Source organism: Corvus hawaiiensis, chromosome 1 (assembly GCF_020740725.1).
Source record: "Corvus hawaiiensis isolate bCorHaw1 chromosome 1, bCorHaw1.pri.cur, whole genome shotgun sequence".
Lineage (NCBI taxonomy): Eukaryota > Metazoa > Chordata > Aves > Passeriformes > Corvidae > Corvus > Corvus hawaiiensis.
Window position 1 is genome coordinate 34,659,625 of NC_063213.1, and position 18,601 is coordinate 34,678,225.

The 18,601-nt window shown below is 41.3% G+C and overlaps 1 protein-coding gene across 8 annotated transcripts in view; it reads right to left on the bottom strand.

Annotated features, from left to right (window-relative positions):
- Positions 1-18,601, bottom strand: part of ULK4 (unc-51 like kinase 4) — a 224,149-nt gene that overhangs the window by 1,943 nt on the left and 203,605 nt on the right. For all 8 annotated transcript variants that reach the window (XM_048299801.1, XM_048299764.1, XM_048299787.1 and 5 more), the window contains one exon: positions 1,623-1,711. In XM_048299801.1, coding sequence (XP_048155758.1) covers positions 1,623-1,711 — 89 coding nt within the window. The remainder of the gene's footprint in view (positions 1-1,622; positions 1,712-18,601) is intronic.

Consider the following 18,601-nt stretch of genomic DNA (forward strand, 5'->3'; position numbering starts at 1 on the left):
GGTCACAAGGACTATTCTGGGAAAGATGCCACATAAGGAAATCTGAAGAGAAGGCAGAATATCTATACCTTCCAAACAAATGTCCATTCAGCTAAGTCTGATAAAGCTTCCCCAGGCTTCCCCTGCCTGCCTGTTGCCAATTTATGCATGGCAGCCCCAAGAATCAGCCTGAAACCTCTCAGTCTCCTCTGGAGGCAAATGGATAGGGACATGTGTTCCCTCAAGAAGAAGGGGAGGAGGGGAAATGAAATCCATGAGTTCTCAGGGGGTCCCTTGTTGCTGTTGCAGTGCAGGAGCTCAGAACAGCAGAGGGACCTGGCTCATCTTAATGTATCTGAACAGTTCTCAATGGCACCAGCTGGAATTTGATCTACTGAGCATCTTGTGTTAAATAAGAGCGAGTACTGTTTAGTTGGGCTCTGTAGCATGTGTTTTTCTGCATACAGAAATGCGCAGACTGTAATAAACTACTGAGGAAGCCAGAAAAGCAGAATTCAAAGACAGTGACTGGGCTATCTGGTGCATCTAATGCTGAAATACTCCCAACAGAGTGAAAGCTGTTTCTAACAGAAGAAAAGCCCATCTTCCCCCCACTCTCATCTTCAGTGGTGGTGCCTGTGTCTCCCTTGGGGAGAGCTGACATTTTATTGTACTGAGATAATTTAATGTGTCATACAAAACCCTGTGAGTCAGCAGCTGAGTGTGCAAGAGGGATGCTGACTGCTCTCAACAGGTTTGGTAAGTCCTCGGTGAACACCTCCTTACACTCACCACATCCCGAACATTTCCTTTTCACGTCTGCCCACACCCCTCCTTCCTTCCAACACAGGCTACCACACTGCCATAATGCTGAGGAGCCAATTTTCCCAAAAGCCTGCATTTGGGAGCACAAAGAGCACTGAAGAGATTATCTTAAGTGTTTCAAAAACTGACCTCTGAACTACAACTTCTCTATGAATTTTAGTTCAACCAGGAGTGAAATGAAGCCTAACAGCCCACAGCAGAAGTACAAAATTTGTTTTGAGAGGCAGACAACAGCCATTCATTCATTCATATGTCCAAGGAGGATTAGATATGGGAAAGTCTATGGGAGATGAGCTAAGGTTCGGCCAATTTGTTGGGACTAGCACCTCTATTCTTGCAGAGAAGGCCATGGTATTCCTCTAAGTCGTGTGCCTTCTGGAGAAGCCACAGGTATTCTTAAACAAAAGCAGTTCTGTTCTTCAGCCACACGTTTGAAAGGAATCAGTTTGCAAGTGCATCAACCACAGTCACCTTAACACAGGGCACAAATGTCACATTGTGCATGCAGCCCACTCTGCCAAGAACCACTGACAGGAATCCGGTTATAGAGACCAACGTTTGGAATAAAATAATAATTTTTAAAAAAATAAATCCACAGAATTGACACACACAAGGAGCCAGACTGTGCCGCAGCTGGGGATCAAAGTGTGCCGCAGGCTCTGATGTAGAGGACTTTGGAGGAGAGCAGTGCAGGGAGGGGGGCCAGGACAGAAACCTGAGAAGCTCTTACTGCACAGAATTACAGAAGGCCATTGCAGACAAAAGAGGAGATGAGCGCTCTGAGCCCTGGAAATTCCTGGAAGCCTGAGGGAACTCACCTGGCAGTTTGGGCCAGGCTCTCTAGAGCCTGGATAAGAGCATCACCATCATTCCTCAGGCTCTCTGAGTGCTTCTTGTTTGAAGTTATCTGGAACAAAAAGAAAGAACCATTATCAAAGGCTTAGCAAAAGATTCTTCTCTGTCATTTTTGTGGGATAAGAGAGAGGGAAACAAGTTACAGCATTTATTATAATTGTAAATGGAATGTGACATTGAAGAGACCCACAATAAAGTCCCTTTTATTGAATTTTAGGCAGAGACCATCTAAAACGTCTTGGCTTAATTAACAATACTCACCCATGTTCTGAGTCCCTGTATGTGTGCAAATTCACATATCACAGTCTGCCAATCCTGATTTCATCCTTAGTATCAATGCAAATACAAGCACCATTTAGTCTGAATCCCAGGGATATCTTGGAGAGGCAATTATTTTCATTTCTCACTTCAGGGAAAAAGAAACCAAGCTTCTACCAGCCTTCAGATCAAGACGTGTGGGGTTTCTCTGAGAGAAGCCAGGTTAAAATCACTGCAAAGTTGGTAATTGCATATGGAAATTTTTCTTGCCCCTCATCAGTCATTAGGAGTTACCTGCACAGGGCTGTCACCCACAGAGCAGGGGGCTGAGTGACCAAAGCTATATGCCCTTTTGTGTCAAATGAATCCTGATTGTAGCTGATTTTGCTGCTGGTGTGGTTTATTACATGAATCTGCAATGACTGGCTTATTGTTTCTCCAGCCTTAAGTAGTACAACTACACAGCTCCAAGCAGCCAGGCATTTCCTGACAGTTAAGCAGGTGAATGGGAAGGTCACAGAACATGACATGAAGCCTCATGCACTATAGCTCAGACACTGAGTACTTGGCAGCTTGCTGAAAAGCTCTTGTATCTCCAACAGATTACTAAAAAACCTGGTTTGCATGTCAGTTCCTGCTTGCAAAGGTAAATAAATCTTGGCTGAAGAGAAAGGGAAAGGGGAGGAGCAGAGCAGCTGATTATTTTGATACTGGAGGAGTTAATGCTTGAAACTATGACTTCTAATCCCAAAACCTGGCAAGGACTTGTAAGCTTTAGCGTGCTGCGGCTGGCCCTATTTACCATTGATCCAGCATCTGGGCAATACGCCTTCACATCCTCCTCTTAAATCACAACAGAAGCTGTATTTACAGCTGCCATCCCACCATAATTTATCAGCAGTGATTCTGCAACAACAGTGTCACTGCATCTGTAATTGTAACATCCTGTAGTTTGGCAGTTACAGGGAACCGGGACCTGCCTGAAGTACACTAAAACATATCCTGTATGTTGGAAAAAACCCAGTGATGCCATTACCTGAGCACAAATCATTGGTAAATCCTGACTACAGATCATTAAACCCTTTTACCCTCTTGAGGTTTATATCTGATTCTTTCAGTTTACATTTCAGAAATCCACTATTCTCTATTTGTTACCTGCTAGACACAGAAAATGTTTTGTAATCTGGGTTCTGAATGTGAGAACAACACCACATGTAATAGGAGCAGTACAGGAGAAAAGTACTTTCATCACAAGACATTGCTTTCTGTTCGTAAAGAGTGCTCATGCCTCTACCAAACATTTCCCGGCAACTCCTGCAGCTCACCAGCCACTGCCACATTCCTTGCACTTTCCACATTCATGCCCCTTGTTCATTCTGCACACTTTAAAAAGCTGAGAGGTCACAGGGGAAGGAAGGTCGCTAGGACTGAATCATGCTCCATAAAACCACCAGGTCAAATAAAGGCTACAGATATCTCTCATTCTACTACATCCTAACTTTTGGGTGCTGACATTTGTACAACCCTCACAGTCTCCTCACAAAATAGTCAATGGCATCATACAGAAAACATTCAAAACATGCTCAACTATAAAATCTGGTATGAAGAAAAAAGTTTAATTCTAAAATGATTTATTTCAAACAATAACAGCCCAAATGAGTCACCGGGTCTGACTATAAGCCTGCCCATGCTGCAGCATGCCTTGTGTCACTATTAAGAACACATTTCTGTGCATACAATGCATTTGAATAGAAAGGATTAAAATGGCTTTATATGCACAGAAATTGTAAAAGACTGAAACAGAAACACTCATGAGATCATCTACACCACCTCCCTGTTAGACTTCACCATGCAGAGCAGCTTTCAGCCACAAGCAATGGGCTCCCATGGCATCCATCCAGAGGGGCTACTCCCCAGGCTAACAAAATGCTTCAGTAAGATCCTTTCAGCAGTAAAAGTGGTAGCATAAGGAGGGAAAGGATCAGCATGAGCTGCCTCCAGTCCATCTAAATTAAGTATAACCCAAATTTAGAATGTATTTTCTTGAGAGTGCCAACTACCAGCTTCATACAAACCAAGGGGTGTTGGTGAAGAACCAACCTGTCCAGTTGGCAGTGCCACCTGTGCTCACACAGAACTCACCCAGACCAAACGGGGCTGCACAGATTTTCATGGGCAGCTGGGGCTTCCCCACCAGCTCTTTGTCACCATTGTCCAGAAAAATGGATGCTATCCACCACCAGGCACTCACTCCATGGGCCTGGGAGGGGACCAACTCTGTAGTAGCAGGAAAATTGAGGGCTGAATATAGGGTGAGCTGCCAGCACCCAAGAGCCAGCTCAGCCACAGCTGCCTATGGTTTCTGTCAGCACTCCCATGCTCTTACTGCTCTGATCACTGGCACTTATTTGCCCTTTATCTCAGTCTGAGTAGATCTGATTGCTCCCTGAGCAACTGGAAGGTCTCTTGCATATGACAGATTACATCGTGCTTCACAGGAGACTGTGAGAAGTATTATCTGAATCACTGTTCACTTTCAAGATGAAACTTCACTCATGTTTCTTATTTAAAAACTGTTTCAGTCTCATCTTCCTTTTGTGCCATAGATTATAATAAACTATGACAGGACATAAAACCACCATTCACCAAAATTTGAGAAATTAATGTATTCTTCACTTTGTTATCTTTTTCTTCTACCTACCATTTCTGCCCCTTTTATCCACACCAGTTCTAGTTCTCATTCATTTGAGATTTTAACAACTAGTTTAATGTTCTCTTGTAATATTGCTGTTTGTTAGGGCTGGCTACAACACAGATTCAATGACATAATCAATAGCAATTCCTTCAATTAACAATGTAATTAAATCTCAGTTTAGTTGTACACTCACTGCAATTTAACAAGAATTTCAAAATTACTTTTCTTTATTAAGCCTACAACCATTCAGCAGCTCTGCTCTCTTCTATCCTATTAAACAAGGGTGAGCCATAAGGAATACAGTAGTTCATATATAACAATCAGTATTTCCTAAAATTCAAGAAAACTGTTCAGGTATTATGGTGCTGCTGAAGACGAGTGAAGGAAAAGTTATCATATAAAACATTTCCACTGGAATATCGACTTCACTAATAAACTGAGGAGTTTTGCATTCTTGTTCTAAGAAGAGATTTTTGCAATTCAAATTTCAAGAAAGTGCAGAAACTTAAGGGACAATTACCCCTGTTAAGGTTGGTTTCACAATGCTGAACTGCTTTCTCTGATTAGTTGTAAGTCACATTTTGAAATTTACAATGGAGATAAAGGACCTAGGCATTAAACTGCTCTCTCGCCATTTTTAAGAGAAAGAAATTCTTCTTTGTTGAGGTTTCAAGTGAACCATAAACTTAATGTCTGTGAAGTAAACTGGGAAATAATGCAAAAATAAGGAGCTCTGTATTTGAAAAACCTTTTCTTGGTTGAAGAAAGGTCTTGGGAGCATACTCAGCTGCACCTTCAAGTATCATCTTCTCAAATAAACAACTGCTGGAGATGTTCACCATTTGCATGCACAACAGATTCTTTTCTTTAAGCTACTACCATGTCTGTATACACAGATACAAGCAACACACGTCAAACTGTACCTCTTTCTCACAAACTGTTTCTTTCTCTTTCCCAAACATACATATTTTAACCTCATAAAGTGATGCTTCCTTACTTTTTCATAAAAATTCAATATAATTAAGCTAATTACAGGTACTCAGTTCTTGCTCAACTTTACTGGCACAGGCTGAGAGCAGCCAGGTGGGTAAGGCAGAAGCTGCTGCGGGTTGATTTATCAGAACTACCAGACACTCAGAGGTCCAATGTCAGCGTTACCTGAATATTGACACATGCTGTGAATAAAGTATCACTTATCCCTTGTTGGAAGCTTTTCTGTAACTGGAACTTGTACCTTCAGCTAATACTGCAGTAAAAACAACCATCAATATATTTCTTCTATGGACTAACTGGGACCCTATGTAGGATATGAAATATAATATCAAAATTAAGCTTTCAGACTAAAAAACATTTAAGAATTAAGTACACTCCTACTGCCCTCTAGACACTATTTCAAGTAATGTCTTCATAATAAGTGCTGTTCCTGCAATTTTAAATATGCATCTCAGACTTCTCATTCCTACTTCCACCTTTGACTGGCTTAAGGCACTGTCAGTAGGACACAGAGCCTTTCATCCCCAACCAAAGCTGCTGTTTCAAATGTCAGCGAGGCTGGTGGTGACTGAAAGTTGATGGCTATTCACAGCTGCTTAGTGTGACCTTATTCCCATTTTTTAAGGAACAAATGTCACGAAATACAGTGGTGTTAAAAACATTGCTATAGCTGATGTGACAGCCTAGCAAATAAGTCAATGGGATAGTAACTTCAGAAATGAGGCACAATGCCTGGGCTGGAGGGGAAAGCCTTTTAGTGTTGTGACCCATCTTATGCCTATCCCAGGGCATTTAATGGTACTTTTCCTCCCAGGCTGTCAGTGCTGAACTATTCACAAGCACTGCAGTAATCAAATAAATCATGTCACTTGGCTTGTCATTCACAACTCATGACGTGGCCAGAAATATGCAGCCATTCCTTCTCAATGCAGGAGCACAATAACCAAGCAAATACTGCAACCAGGGACTCATTTGGGTGAACTAAAACTAAGAGTTCCATTGGCTGTGGACTTACGAAACGTAAGTGTTTATTTCATTATAAATTGCTCTCCAAACATATGCACTAAGCTGGCAGTGCCCAAAGGAAATACAATAAATGAACTCATCATTTCTCACGACGAATCAGGTGGGTCTGTCACTTCTGTAGGCCTGCACACACACTCTTACAAAGTAATGTAGCCCTACGTTTGCCTAACGAAGGGCCAGACCCAATAAAGCATTTGGAGCCTATGAAGTAGAGGCTGTGATGATGTCAGCCCCCAAAGAGGAATCCCAAGCAGGCACCCAGATACCTGCACAGTGCATGCGGAGTGCCGCTGCCAAACGCCATGGAAACCTCCTGTTGAGAATGAAATTACCCAATTTCACTCTTGTCTCTGGAGCTCAGGTTGCTAACACAGCCAGTGAAAGCTCATGGTTCAGACAGCACAGTCACAATGTCTTTTCCCAGTGCCCCCACAGCAGGCTGTGGGCTCCCAGGCTGTAGTCCTCTCCCCTTTTCTAGGCAAGTGAAGGCCACATTTTGTTGCGGCAGCACAGTTTCCACTGGGTGGGGAGAGGCCAGGAGGTTTGGATGGTTCCCACACAGGGAGTGAATGACATGGGGACTTGGCAGGGAGGCAACAGGCATCATGGCTCTCCAGGTAGGCGAAGTTAAACATGAACTCCCATTTACCAGGGTAGCACTCCAGCTATTAAGGCAATTTTATATCTGTGGCAGCAATTTTTTTAAATATAAAAGCAAAACAACTAAAACCAGCAACAAATATCCCAGATACATACAGTGGTCTTTTGTTAGGTGTTTAATCTGACATTGGTTACACGTGCTCTCAGCAGGTCTGTGGGATAGGACCCCCTAAAGCACTAAGGTGCAGCCAATTTACAGGTTGTTTAATGAAAATTAATGGTAACTCCTGCCAGGCTGTGCTGGTGTAGCAGAGGAACATCTGAGGACAGTGTGCTCACTAGAATGGCCAAAAGTTATTTTTGCTCTCCATAGTGTAGGAGAGCTCATTCTAAAACGGTAAAAACCTTCCTGGTCATTGCCTCCTTTCTACTCTTCTCTCTACACATGGTTCCAGCTGGAGAGAGACAAAATGTGTGTGTGGGAAGAACAAATCAAGTTGGACAAGTTATATTTATGTTACTAATTGCCAAGTCATTTGAACAGGCCTGAGCAATGCTGCTGGACCATAAAAACAAGAAATGAAACTTACAAAAGCATGAGTGTTCCAGGTGTGCTTTGGCAAGCATATTGCAGTCAGGGATTGCAGACACATGATTTCAAAGACTTTGTGGCCTTCAGATCCTGCAAATACATGTGAAAACAAGCAGGTATCTGTGACCAAAAAAAAACCACCCCACACTACATCAGACAGCTTAGCTCTGATTTTAGAGTTCAAGAATCTTTTTTTCCCCCTCTTTATGGCTAAAATTCTTGTTCTACGGAAGTCAACAAACACCTTTTGATTTTGATAAGGCCAAGATTTCATTTGAGGTGTTTTGTTTTCTTCTAATTTGTGTATGTATGTGGAGGTTTATTCTAAGTTCAAAGCCATTCCTATGGATAACTTGGAACCATCCTGGTTTCCCGGCACTCTGAGTGCCACACTGGCTGAAGGACTACTCACAGAGAGACAAGGAATGTCTCCCACACGATAGATAATTGTTAATTGATTTTGAATGTTTCTTGACACCTATTCACTTTGAGGCTATTCTCTGCCCTTCAGCATACACATTTTGCACACAGATGCATGCTCTGTGATTGTTGCAAAACTGTAAAATTACCAACTCTAAGGGGCATTGTCTGAACATAAGAGAAGATTTGTAAAACTGCAGGGTAATTATTGAACAGAAGGCACTCTCTCTCTTGTTTGATTTTTAAAGTTTGGTTTTATTGCAAGTGGTGTTCTCAGCTTGCTTTCAGAAATGTCTCTATAATGTAGAAAATACCCATTACTGCAGTTTCCACCCTCTTTAATGAGTGAGTTTAAAGTATTTGACTTCACAGAACTGGATAGGGCAACTTCTTTACATCCATTATATAACCAGCTGACCACAACAGCTTTATTAGCAAAAGTAAACTGCAGGTCTGTCTGCCAAAACATGGCTCAAAGGTGCTACAGGAGACTTCCACATAGGGCTGCAGTGTTGACAAGTTACGCATACTCAGAAGCCAGCCCAACATCTATATGACATTGGAAATAAGCACTTGCCATCCTGCTGCTGGTGATCTCATCTGCACACACAGGTTCATCTGTCACCTGCATGCCAATGACTCCCTAAGGTACCACTTCAGACCAGTTTCGCTCTGTCCAAACAATGATCCCAGCCAGCCTCAGATATCAGCTTTAGCAAAACCAGGCCACATACTAAGCTTACAGAAAACTTGTGAGCCCTTGATCCCTCTGCCCACAGCTTCCAAGCTGCCTATCCTCACCTTGCTGGACCTGGTGAGACCACCAGCTCCCAGGTACACCTCACCCTGGTAGTCTCTTGTGACTTCCTCCTTACAAAAGAAACAGGGAAATCCACTGGAAGAATTTTTTATTACCACAGTTCAGATCTTACATTTATTTTCCTTTAGGAGCTGTTATAGAGGTTCCTGGTTGTCTTGGAGCAAAACAAACTAAAAACAGTTATGAACAAACACTAAAACAACACACAGGTTTTCCCTCAAGTTCATCATTCTCTGAATCTCTCATGTTCAAATATCCTTCATAGTCTCTCTCAATCAGATTTTCTCCTAAAATAGCTTCTGACAAGTAACTCCCAATACTTATTAAATGTTGATTCCCATGATTTTTCCAGTGACACTGTCTTTTATGGCCTAATAATACAATCTGTGAATGAGATCCTTGAATTTCAACATCGTCAACCCTTATGTCTCCCTGTAAAATCACAAAATAACCTAACTGCAAAGGTTTTTTTTGAGTTACATCAAACTCTCATTGATGTGCTCCATGGGTTAGGGATGACCTTCTTTACTTTCATGTACGTGTTCTTTTCATGTTCATCCAGCACAGCTGAATCGAGACCTTTCACTGACATATTTGTGTGCATGCAAACCTTTGCTTTTGCTTTAGTGAACTGCCTTATCTCAAACAATGACTGGTTTTCCATCTTATTTTCTCTCCCCCGTCCAGCTGGGGAGTGATAAAGCAGCATGGTGGGCACCTGGCATCTAGCTGGTGTCAGCCCACCACACATGCTTTGACAATTCAAATAATTTCAAGCATTTGCACACTTGTAAGGGTAAGAATCATTACCACAGAAAACTCATCTTCTCACTATTAGGAAAGCCAATGACATCCAGAACATATTGGAAAGTGCTGACCTTTAAATGGCAATTACCATACAGGAGAAGTATGCAAGCAACCAAGCAATTACTAATTTAATAAATGCTGTTATGTCTAAGGACACAAACCCTTGAGCAGCCACGCAGCAATGCTCAGGTGAACTGGGCAAACCCCCAGGAACAGCCAAGAAGTCTCAGTTAACTGAGGAATTTGAAGTTTAATGCATACAGCCTCCAAAAAAATGATACCTACAGCTTGACATTGTTCCTTGTCCTGCTTCAAAAAGCTCCTCATAAAGATAAAAGACTACTATACCTTGATGAAGGCAGAGTGATGTGAGCAGATGCTGTCCAAGTTGTCTGTGCAATTCAAGTCTGACCTAGTATGCCCTAACTGTCCCTGAGCAGAACCTTGATATAGCATTGATCAACTTCCATGGAGGATGAAACTAAATTAGATGGCTCATGCTCACATTTGCCATAATCTGGACCTGAACACAAGACTCCAACAACTACACATCTCTACAAGTTGGCTTAATGATTTAGATTCACTATGCCAAAAAAAGCAGGAATATGATAACTTAAATTAAGAACTAACACAGATTATGAAAAACTCATTCATAAGGAAAAAAAGGAGTAACAAAATCTCATTAGAAAAAACATTCTGAACTATGATTTTGAACTAAATATTGAAGTATCAAACTTAGTTCCTTTGTATCCCCTGCAGACTTGATTTCCAGGGACACATGAAACTCAGACACGCTGAGGTTTTCCTTAAGTACCAAACGCAGATAGTCTTGCATATACAGGAGAAAAACAAAACCACCCCTCCCCCCTGCCAAAACCCAGAAAAATGCTCTGAAGATTTTTGTTATTGGGGCAAAAAAGGATCAGTATATTTATGGTTCATGTAAAATGCAACTAGGAATGTAAACAACTGAACAGGGATATAAGTCTATAAAACACCAATTTCTGAAGAAAATTATGCTTTATATAATGGTTCAATTTCCATAAAATTGTAAGAACTGTCATAAAAACAAATGGACTTCTGAAACTGATGCTTGCTTATTGTCATGTGACAGATGGCTCTGGCTGCCTGGTAGAGAGCAAACAGCTACCTTGTTGGTTCTCAATGACCTCAGAGAGAATCATTTTCGTCTGGTTTTCATTTAACAAGTCCAGTTGCATTTATGTATCTTTACAGCAGCAAGTCAGTCATCCATGTGTAATTACACAGAGGAGGTCAAAAGGAAGTAAGAGTGATGAGCCCAACAGATGACACAGCTTGGCAATCTCAACAGTATTGCACTGTGTAAAATTACAGTGCACTGAAACACCAAATGAGTCCAGCAATACTTTTGTGCCCACAGAAACAATGAATTAGGACTCCATAACAAAAACAACAGTGATAGTCATTGGGGAATTACACTGGCCTCGAATTATGAATTGAATAAACAGGTTGCAGGTTTCAGAACTGCAAGTTTCACTACACAACCCATAGCCAAACATCTGTCTGTGTGAAGAGAGCCTATTTCTCATTGCTGACCATGGCAGTATTGTTTTTTAGACAGCTCCTGTACCTATTCATAACCATACTGGGCTCCCAGTAGCCAAATACCAGCACAGTGATACTCGCTGGGTGTATATCTCAGAAAGCAAACATGTTCCAAACAAATGGGTAGGTAGCTTTCCCCAGGAACTTGAGTCTGCAATGTGTCAGCCACTGGAATAAACACTTCTCATTCTTGGTGCTCTCCAAAATTAAGAACAGATTCAATTTTTCATTTCCCCATACCCATCAGTGTCATTAAAGAGCAGCTGTTGCCGATTGACTGAAAAATGTTAGTTGTGAAAACAACCATCAACCAAAATGCAGTCCAAATCTGCACTTAACATAGACACACACATACTTACAGACTTACACTGCTTACTCCAAATAAACATAATAATACTTAACGCAGAATGAATGGTTCAGTAGGCCAAGTTGTGAGTAAGCATTCACAGCTACTTCAGAGGTCATCCTCCCTCACTGCACCTCACACTGCAGATAACCACAAGTCATCAGTACCTTTAGGTTTTGGGTTTTGTCAACACTTGCCTTTTCATTAAGTTGTGTTTGGACTCCACACGCTTCATCATTTATTAGCCCGGCTGTTTTAGTGACATCAAGAAACTGATTCAATGAGTTCACATCAATTTTCTTCTCCGCCTCAACTCACATTTGGCTGACTATCAGTTTCATCAAGGACTGACAGGAAAAGGTTCCTGGGGGAGCTTTCCTAAGCTTTTCTCAATTCATTGAGTTTTAGCTCCTGTGCATAAGAGAAATTCTTGAAGATATATCCAACATAATACCATCCTATTGTCCTTTATAGTTGTATTTCAAAATACAGATGAATAGAAACACTGTGGAGTTTCTTTGCTGCGACTGCAAAAACAAATGGGCTTCAAGACAAGGTTAAATGATTTACAGCAGAAACTTGCAAAGAGAAGATAAATCACCTTTTTCTTTCAACACAGTGCTGTGCAGTCACCTTCATCTTCTCTTATCAACTGCCATTTCCACACATGCATGAAGTGCTCTTATTATGTTAGGGAGCAAAAAGGATCACAATCTTTAACCTGGCAGTCTTCTATCAACAATAGAAGAAAAAGATACAAAGACCATGAGTCCAACATGATATCTCTAACTAGTGGCAAGAATGGCAACATGATGCTTTACTGTTAATAAAAGAAGTCAGGAAAGACCAACACTCGTTTTATTTAAGGATAAAACTCAAGTAGCTGGTAACTCATCCCTGGCAGTATAAGAAGAAGAGCAATGCATGACAACTCTGCATAATACTTGGCAGAAGATGGAACGAGGGGAATAAGACTGGCTGTCTGTGCAGGCTGTGGCCATGGCAAGGACAATTTTGTCCCAACACAAATGATCAGTTGTGATCATCAAAGTGGGACAAGGCAAGGAGGAATATATCACAGTGTCAAGAAATGAGTGTAGAAGTTATAAAATATCTGTTCAAATTGTTCATCCTCTCCACACAGAAAGCTCTGTCTGGCACTGTTACCATAGATACTCCAGCTTATCTTCTCCATTGTGTAGTTAAACAAATTTTAGCTAAATTAAAATAATGCAATTAAATAAAGAGTCAAGCAATCACAAGCACTTCAGCTAAAGCAGTTCAAGAGATTACCAACTACTCAGCTAGAATATGAAACCTACGCATATATGCACTCACTCAATGGCAGTGTTAAGTGAGCTGGCTTGAACCACCACTGTTGGTGATTTACAGTGATCTATTTTAGTCAGTGCTGTAAAACATGAGGGGAGCCCATACAGGTGGCTGTGTTATCTCAGGAAATGTAGCACTAATTTCCAACTGAGCAAGCAACAGCTTCTTCAACTCCTTTGCCTTGGTGGCACTGTGATGGATTATTTCTTAAAGCATCCTTGTTTTTATAAAACATTTTAATTGAGATTAATTATGTCATCAGTTATGCTGTCCAAAGGGGTTTTGTTGGGTTTAGTTGCCACAGTAAAAAAAAGATTAAAAAATGCCTGTTCCGACAGTCTGTTCCAATTTTTTTTGCCAGTGTTCCTGTCCCCAAAGCAGAAAGGGGAGAAAAAGATCCCTGTTTTAATCTCACTTGCTCTGGTTCCCAATTTAGCTGGAACAGCCAATGAATGTGCGACTGCACGAATGCTGGGCTGAGACGAGTTTCCATATCTGTGGAGCAGGAACAGCAGAGAGGCAGGACAGTGAAGCAGAGGTGGTGGTGGACCATGCAGGGCAGACTCCACTGCAGCCACCATCTCAGAGCCTTAAGCACGAGCTCACACACTTTGGCATTAAAAAGTGGAGACAAAGAGGTAGAAAGCTGAAAAGAAAACTTTCAGTGAAGTCCACAGCAAAGGCAGAGTCAGTCCTGTAAACACAAAACCTGCTGAATTTCCAAAGAAAACACTTATCCTATAGGAAGTAAACAATTTAATTTGGATGAGAGAGCATTCTCTGGAAGACAAACTAACTATTTCTCTTTGTAACTCTAATACAGCAGAGATTGACCTTTGCATCCTCATTTTGATGCTTATCTTGAACAAACAGCCTAGAAGTCAATGTCTACTGAGAAAAAATTAGGGAAGTGACTTTTCTCTAAAAGTGCAGAGCAAGTCCTAGGGAAGAAATTTAATAAATATGAGTCCAGCTGTGGCTGAATGTTAACCAGTTTTGTGATGCCGTGTTTGTTTTGCCATGAAATGCTTGCTGAGACAAGTTAAACTTCAATCTTGAATTACATGATTAAGTCTTTCAGGGAGAAAGCTTTTGTAATTGCAAAATACGTTGTATTTCAGTATGAGCAGAAGAACATACATTTTTGTATTTTATACATTTTTGCTTTTATCTCGTGGGTGAAGGTAGTGTTCAAGGAATGGATAGCCCTGACCAAAGACTACTCTATTGAATGCAAGGGTTCTGACAAACTTTGCCCATGCAGATCAGGCAGTGAATCTCACAGCTGGCTTACAGAATCATCACTTTGGCAGTCTTGACTTCAGCTAAAGAGACAGTCCTATGGAACTGTGTACAAACCAGCTACCCACGAACAAGCTTTCAGTATGATCTAATCAGGCTGTGAGCTGGGCATTTTTCCCTCTCATTTTCACTTTGACTATGGGAAAAAAAAATCTTAAAGCACTATCATGACAGGGAGGTACTCATAATAAATACGCACAGGTTACAAATAAAACACTTGTAACTTAATAAAGCAGTTTGTTTTCTTTTAGAGGTTTCAAGTGAAAATTCCTCAGACACTTCTGCTGATGTGCAGCTGATTACATTAGTGTTTTGCATTTGCCGTTGCACAATTACCATGAACAAGGTGTGCCTTAAAATTAGATGTAGCAGCCCTTACGCTTAACCTGATTAGGTCAATAATTTAAATGTTAACAGTTACAGAAATGCAAGCAGAGAGAGTCTTGTTAAACAAGAAGTGATTACATACTCTTACATTGTATTCTTTTAAAAACACAATGTTTTCAGATGCAGAATGAGCACCTGGATGTCTGCCACAAGATACTGCCTTTTGCTCCTGTGCCCACCAATCTTACAACTTTGTCCTCCAGGACAAGGTAACTGAGTCACAGTGCAAACTTAATCACATCACAACACAAAGCTGATGTGATGATCTCATTACTGTTCCAGGAAAAGGAATAAACTCAATTCCTATTGACACCAGCAAATCCAGCTTTCAGCAGACTGACAAAGGCCCTGACCACGTAACAGAGAGAACAAGTGACATGAGTGGCACTATATTAAGGAAACTATTATCCTAAGCTAGATAGTGACAATGAGACTTTTAAAGAAAGTCTTAGTGCTTTGCCAGAGGATTTTTGAATTTTAAAGGAGATTTTGAAGGATAGTTGATTCGACCAAATCTATTATGCTTTTTTTGGTAAGTTTAAGGTACCTGGAAATGGCCTTATGTCAGGATAAAAATAATTTTGCACATTAAAGAACAGATTTATTGCACTATTTCAAGCATTCAAGCCAATCTAAATTGGCTAAGAGGTTCATTTTGAAGCTCTTCACCCTTTTTTAAATACTATATATTTGGATTACTCCCTAGCATAGTATAAGACATGCAGAAACAAAATCTAAAATGACTAAATCTGACTTAAAAAGAATACCTGTCTGATCAAAGCCCCTAGCTCACCTGTGTTGCTTTTTTTGGTTTGGGGTGTTTTGGGGTTTTTTTTGGTAAAACTAACTAACAGGAAATCTTATCTTCTGAGAGTTGCACTTAAAACTGATTGCTTATGAAGATTTGAAGCATGATTGGGATTATCATTCTGAAACAGCACCCAGGGGAACTGGGTGGATCAAGGGATTGCTAATGAGATAATTGAGTCTTTCACATCTAAACTGCTGATTTAAATTCAACCCAACACAAAGTTCCCCCAACTGGTGGACACCTGTAAAGAACAAGGTGATCTTCCCATTCTGCTCTTAGAAAATACATGTAGGGAGCACTGAACTGCCAGGAAAATCATCACACTTTGCAGTGAAACCAAGATATGGATTGACAATGAAACAATTAAAATTAATTTTTATCCCTTGATTCAGTAATATAAAACAAGGCTTTGGCTTTCTGGATCAGGTTTACTTTCCCCCACCTGCTCAAAATAAGTTTCAGCCTCTAAGACTACTACAGTAAAATCAAATAAAACATTTTAGTAAGGTAAAAATTATTATTTAAGTTCCAGAGTGGCTATATTGGGCTTTAATGACTTATAATTTACAGAAAGGGCAGTGGTAGATGTTAATGAGTGACTCAGATGACTTTCTATTATGCTTTTCTGCAAAAGCAGTCATTATCACATGTCAGTTGCTCAGAACATAGCACTCTCTAGTCCTCCCTCTCATTTAATAAAAGCCAATTAATCATTTCCAATCATTTACGTACTCAGTGAATTTAGAATCTAGTTTCACTCATAAATTACAGTAAATCTATCATTTTAATTAACTAACTAGTCATAGCTGTTCTACAGACATTTTGTTTGTGTGAACATACTTTAGCCTATGAACTATTTGCAACTCTTATTACTGTGATTCTTGGTTTACTAATGGGATTTGTGACAGATCAACTGTATGATCTATTACCTTTTCTCTGTGCTGACTGCTGGGTCAGATTGAGAGTCCACCTCCTAGGCCTCAAGTTCTTTGCTTTTGGTACATGACAGGACCATCAATCTCAAATGGATACCGTGCAAACCAAGCCCACAGCCCCCACAGGCAGATGAACTGACCTCACTTGCATATGAATCAGTGGGTTGGGCACACATTAATTGATACAACACGACCAGAACTTGTTCCACTCATACAGCCTTCTTCCTTCTTTCCTTCCTCGCTAAAAGTGCTCCTTTCACCCCATAATCCAAGCCCCTTCTCCCCGTAAGAACCTGCCTCACCACCCACATGCACAAGGAGAACCCACCAGAGTTATCAGAGCAAGACCCAGCCATGCGCTGGTGGTACTGCAAGGAATGGGGAAGGCTAGGTAAGTTCGTTGTTGTGTTTTCCAAAGGATCCCTCTATAAAGTTCACGTCTTACCAGGGAAAACAGCTTCTTCCTGTGCTAGGTCCCAGGACAAATCCAAAGAGATTGTCCCTCGGACCAGGAAGAAGGAATGCAGTCCTTTTAAGTAAAGGAAGTTGCTAACTATCCATAGATGTTTCCCTCCACAGTACCATCCAAAAGCTCCTGCAGGTTCTAAGATGCTGCTTACAGCAGGTATGTACAGCTGGCCAAAGCCACCAAACACAAGACACGTTCCTTAGCAGGGATAAAGAGGGATATCTTGAGAGAAGGTACCACTTCCTCTCCCACTAATCCTTTCCTACTTTCTTCCCCTTGTGCACTGCCTTATGTATCCTGATCATTCCAAACCCAGTTTTCCCAGCCACCCCTCCACAGACACCCATGAGCAGGCGCTGGAAATTTGTCCTAGGGGACAAAATCAGCAAACTTAATTCATGACAGGGGCAGGTCCTTCACAACATTAGAGGAGGTCACTGATGCACTCACAGCCTATGTGTAGAGACAGCGATATAAGAAGGTAACAACCACCAACATCAGCACTCTGAGTTCTTGAGGAAGCCCTGGATATGGTCCTCTGGAATACAGTTGGTGAGAAGGAAGAGACCACCTTAGAAGATGCCAAAAACCCCCTCCATTCTAAAGATACAAGTACTTGGCTACCACCTTTCCAGAAAATCAAGGTCTTGGGTCTGATTCCTGTCATCTGAGAAAGGAAAGATCCCCTGCCTTCCCATTAGGTCTTTGCCTAAGTGCTGAGACAACACCAGCACTCAGTGTTATCTTCCCTGCCTAAACTTCCCCTCACAGCTCCAGCTGTTTCCCATCTCCATGCTGACCATTTGTGGTCAATCCCACAAGGCCTGGCAAGAACCAGAATGAACTGGATCCAAAGAGAAAAGGTGTACACAGAAAGCCCTTTCTTCTCGCATTCCCTGTGGATCTGTTAGAGGGGTGTAATTCTCTGCCAGGAGGCTGCTAACGTGCTTCCTGGTACCCTTTTACTTTGTCAAGGAGTAGATGTACGCACATGCTCCAATCTCCAAAGAAGTTGGATGAGTGATCAATGTGCCTTGGCCCAGTAGTCTTTCTGCACTCAGACTTCACACTATCACTCAAGGGTGGGTAAGGCAAGTGCCTTTAGGCTCCTGGATGACAACTTGCCAGAGACCTCCACCAACTAGCCCTTTTCCTGCTGCTGCAGCACAAGGACTGGCACACACCTTCTCTACATCCCAGCACCTGCACCATGAAGGAAAGATACTGCCTTCCTATCAAGCCCGAACTTCCAAAAAGCCTCTACAAAGACTATCTCATCTGACTGGCTATTGTAATAATGACTGAAGGCTGACCTTAGCCAAAATTAGGAGCTCATGCCCATTTGTGGGCTTGACCAGCCACAGGGGAGCTCCTTACTCATTTCTGGCTTCATGGACATTTTTCTTGAATCAATCTTCAGCAAGCCTCAAGGTCTGTATAGGAGTTAGGAGGATTTTTCCCTATATATATTATTCAGTATTTATCATTACTGAATGTTTTCTGCAATTCTGTCACCCATTCAATCAATATTTTGATTTGTCTGCAAGTCTTCACCATCAGAC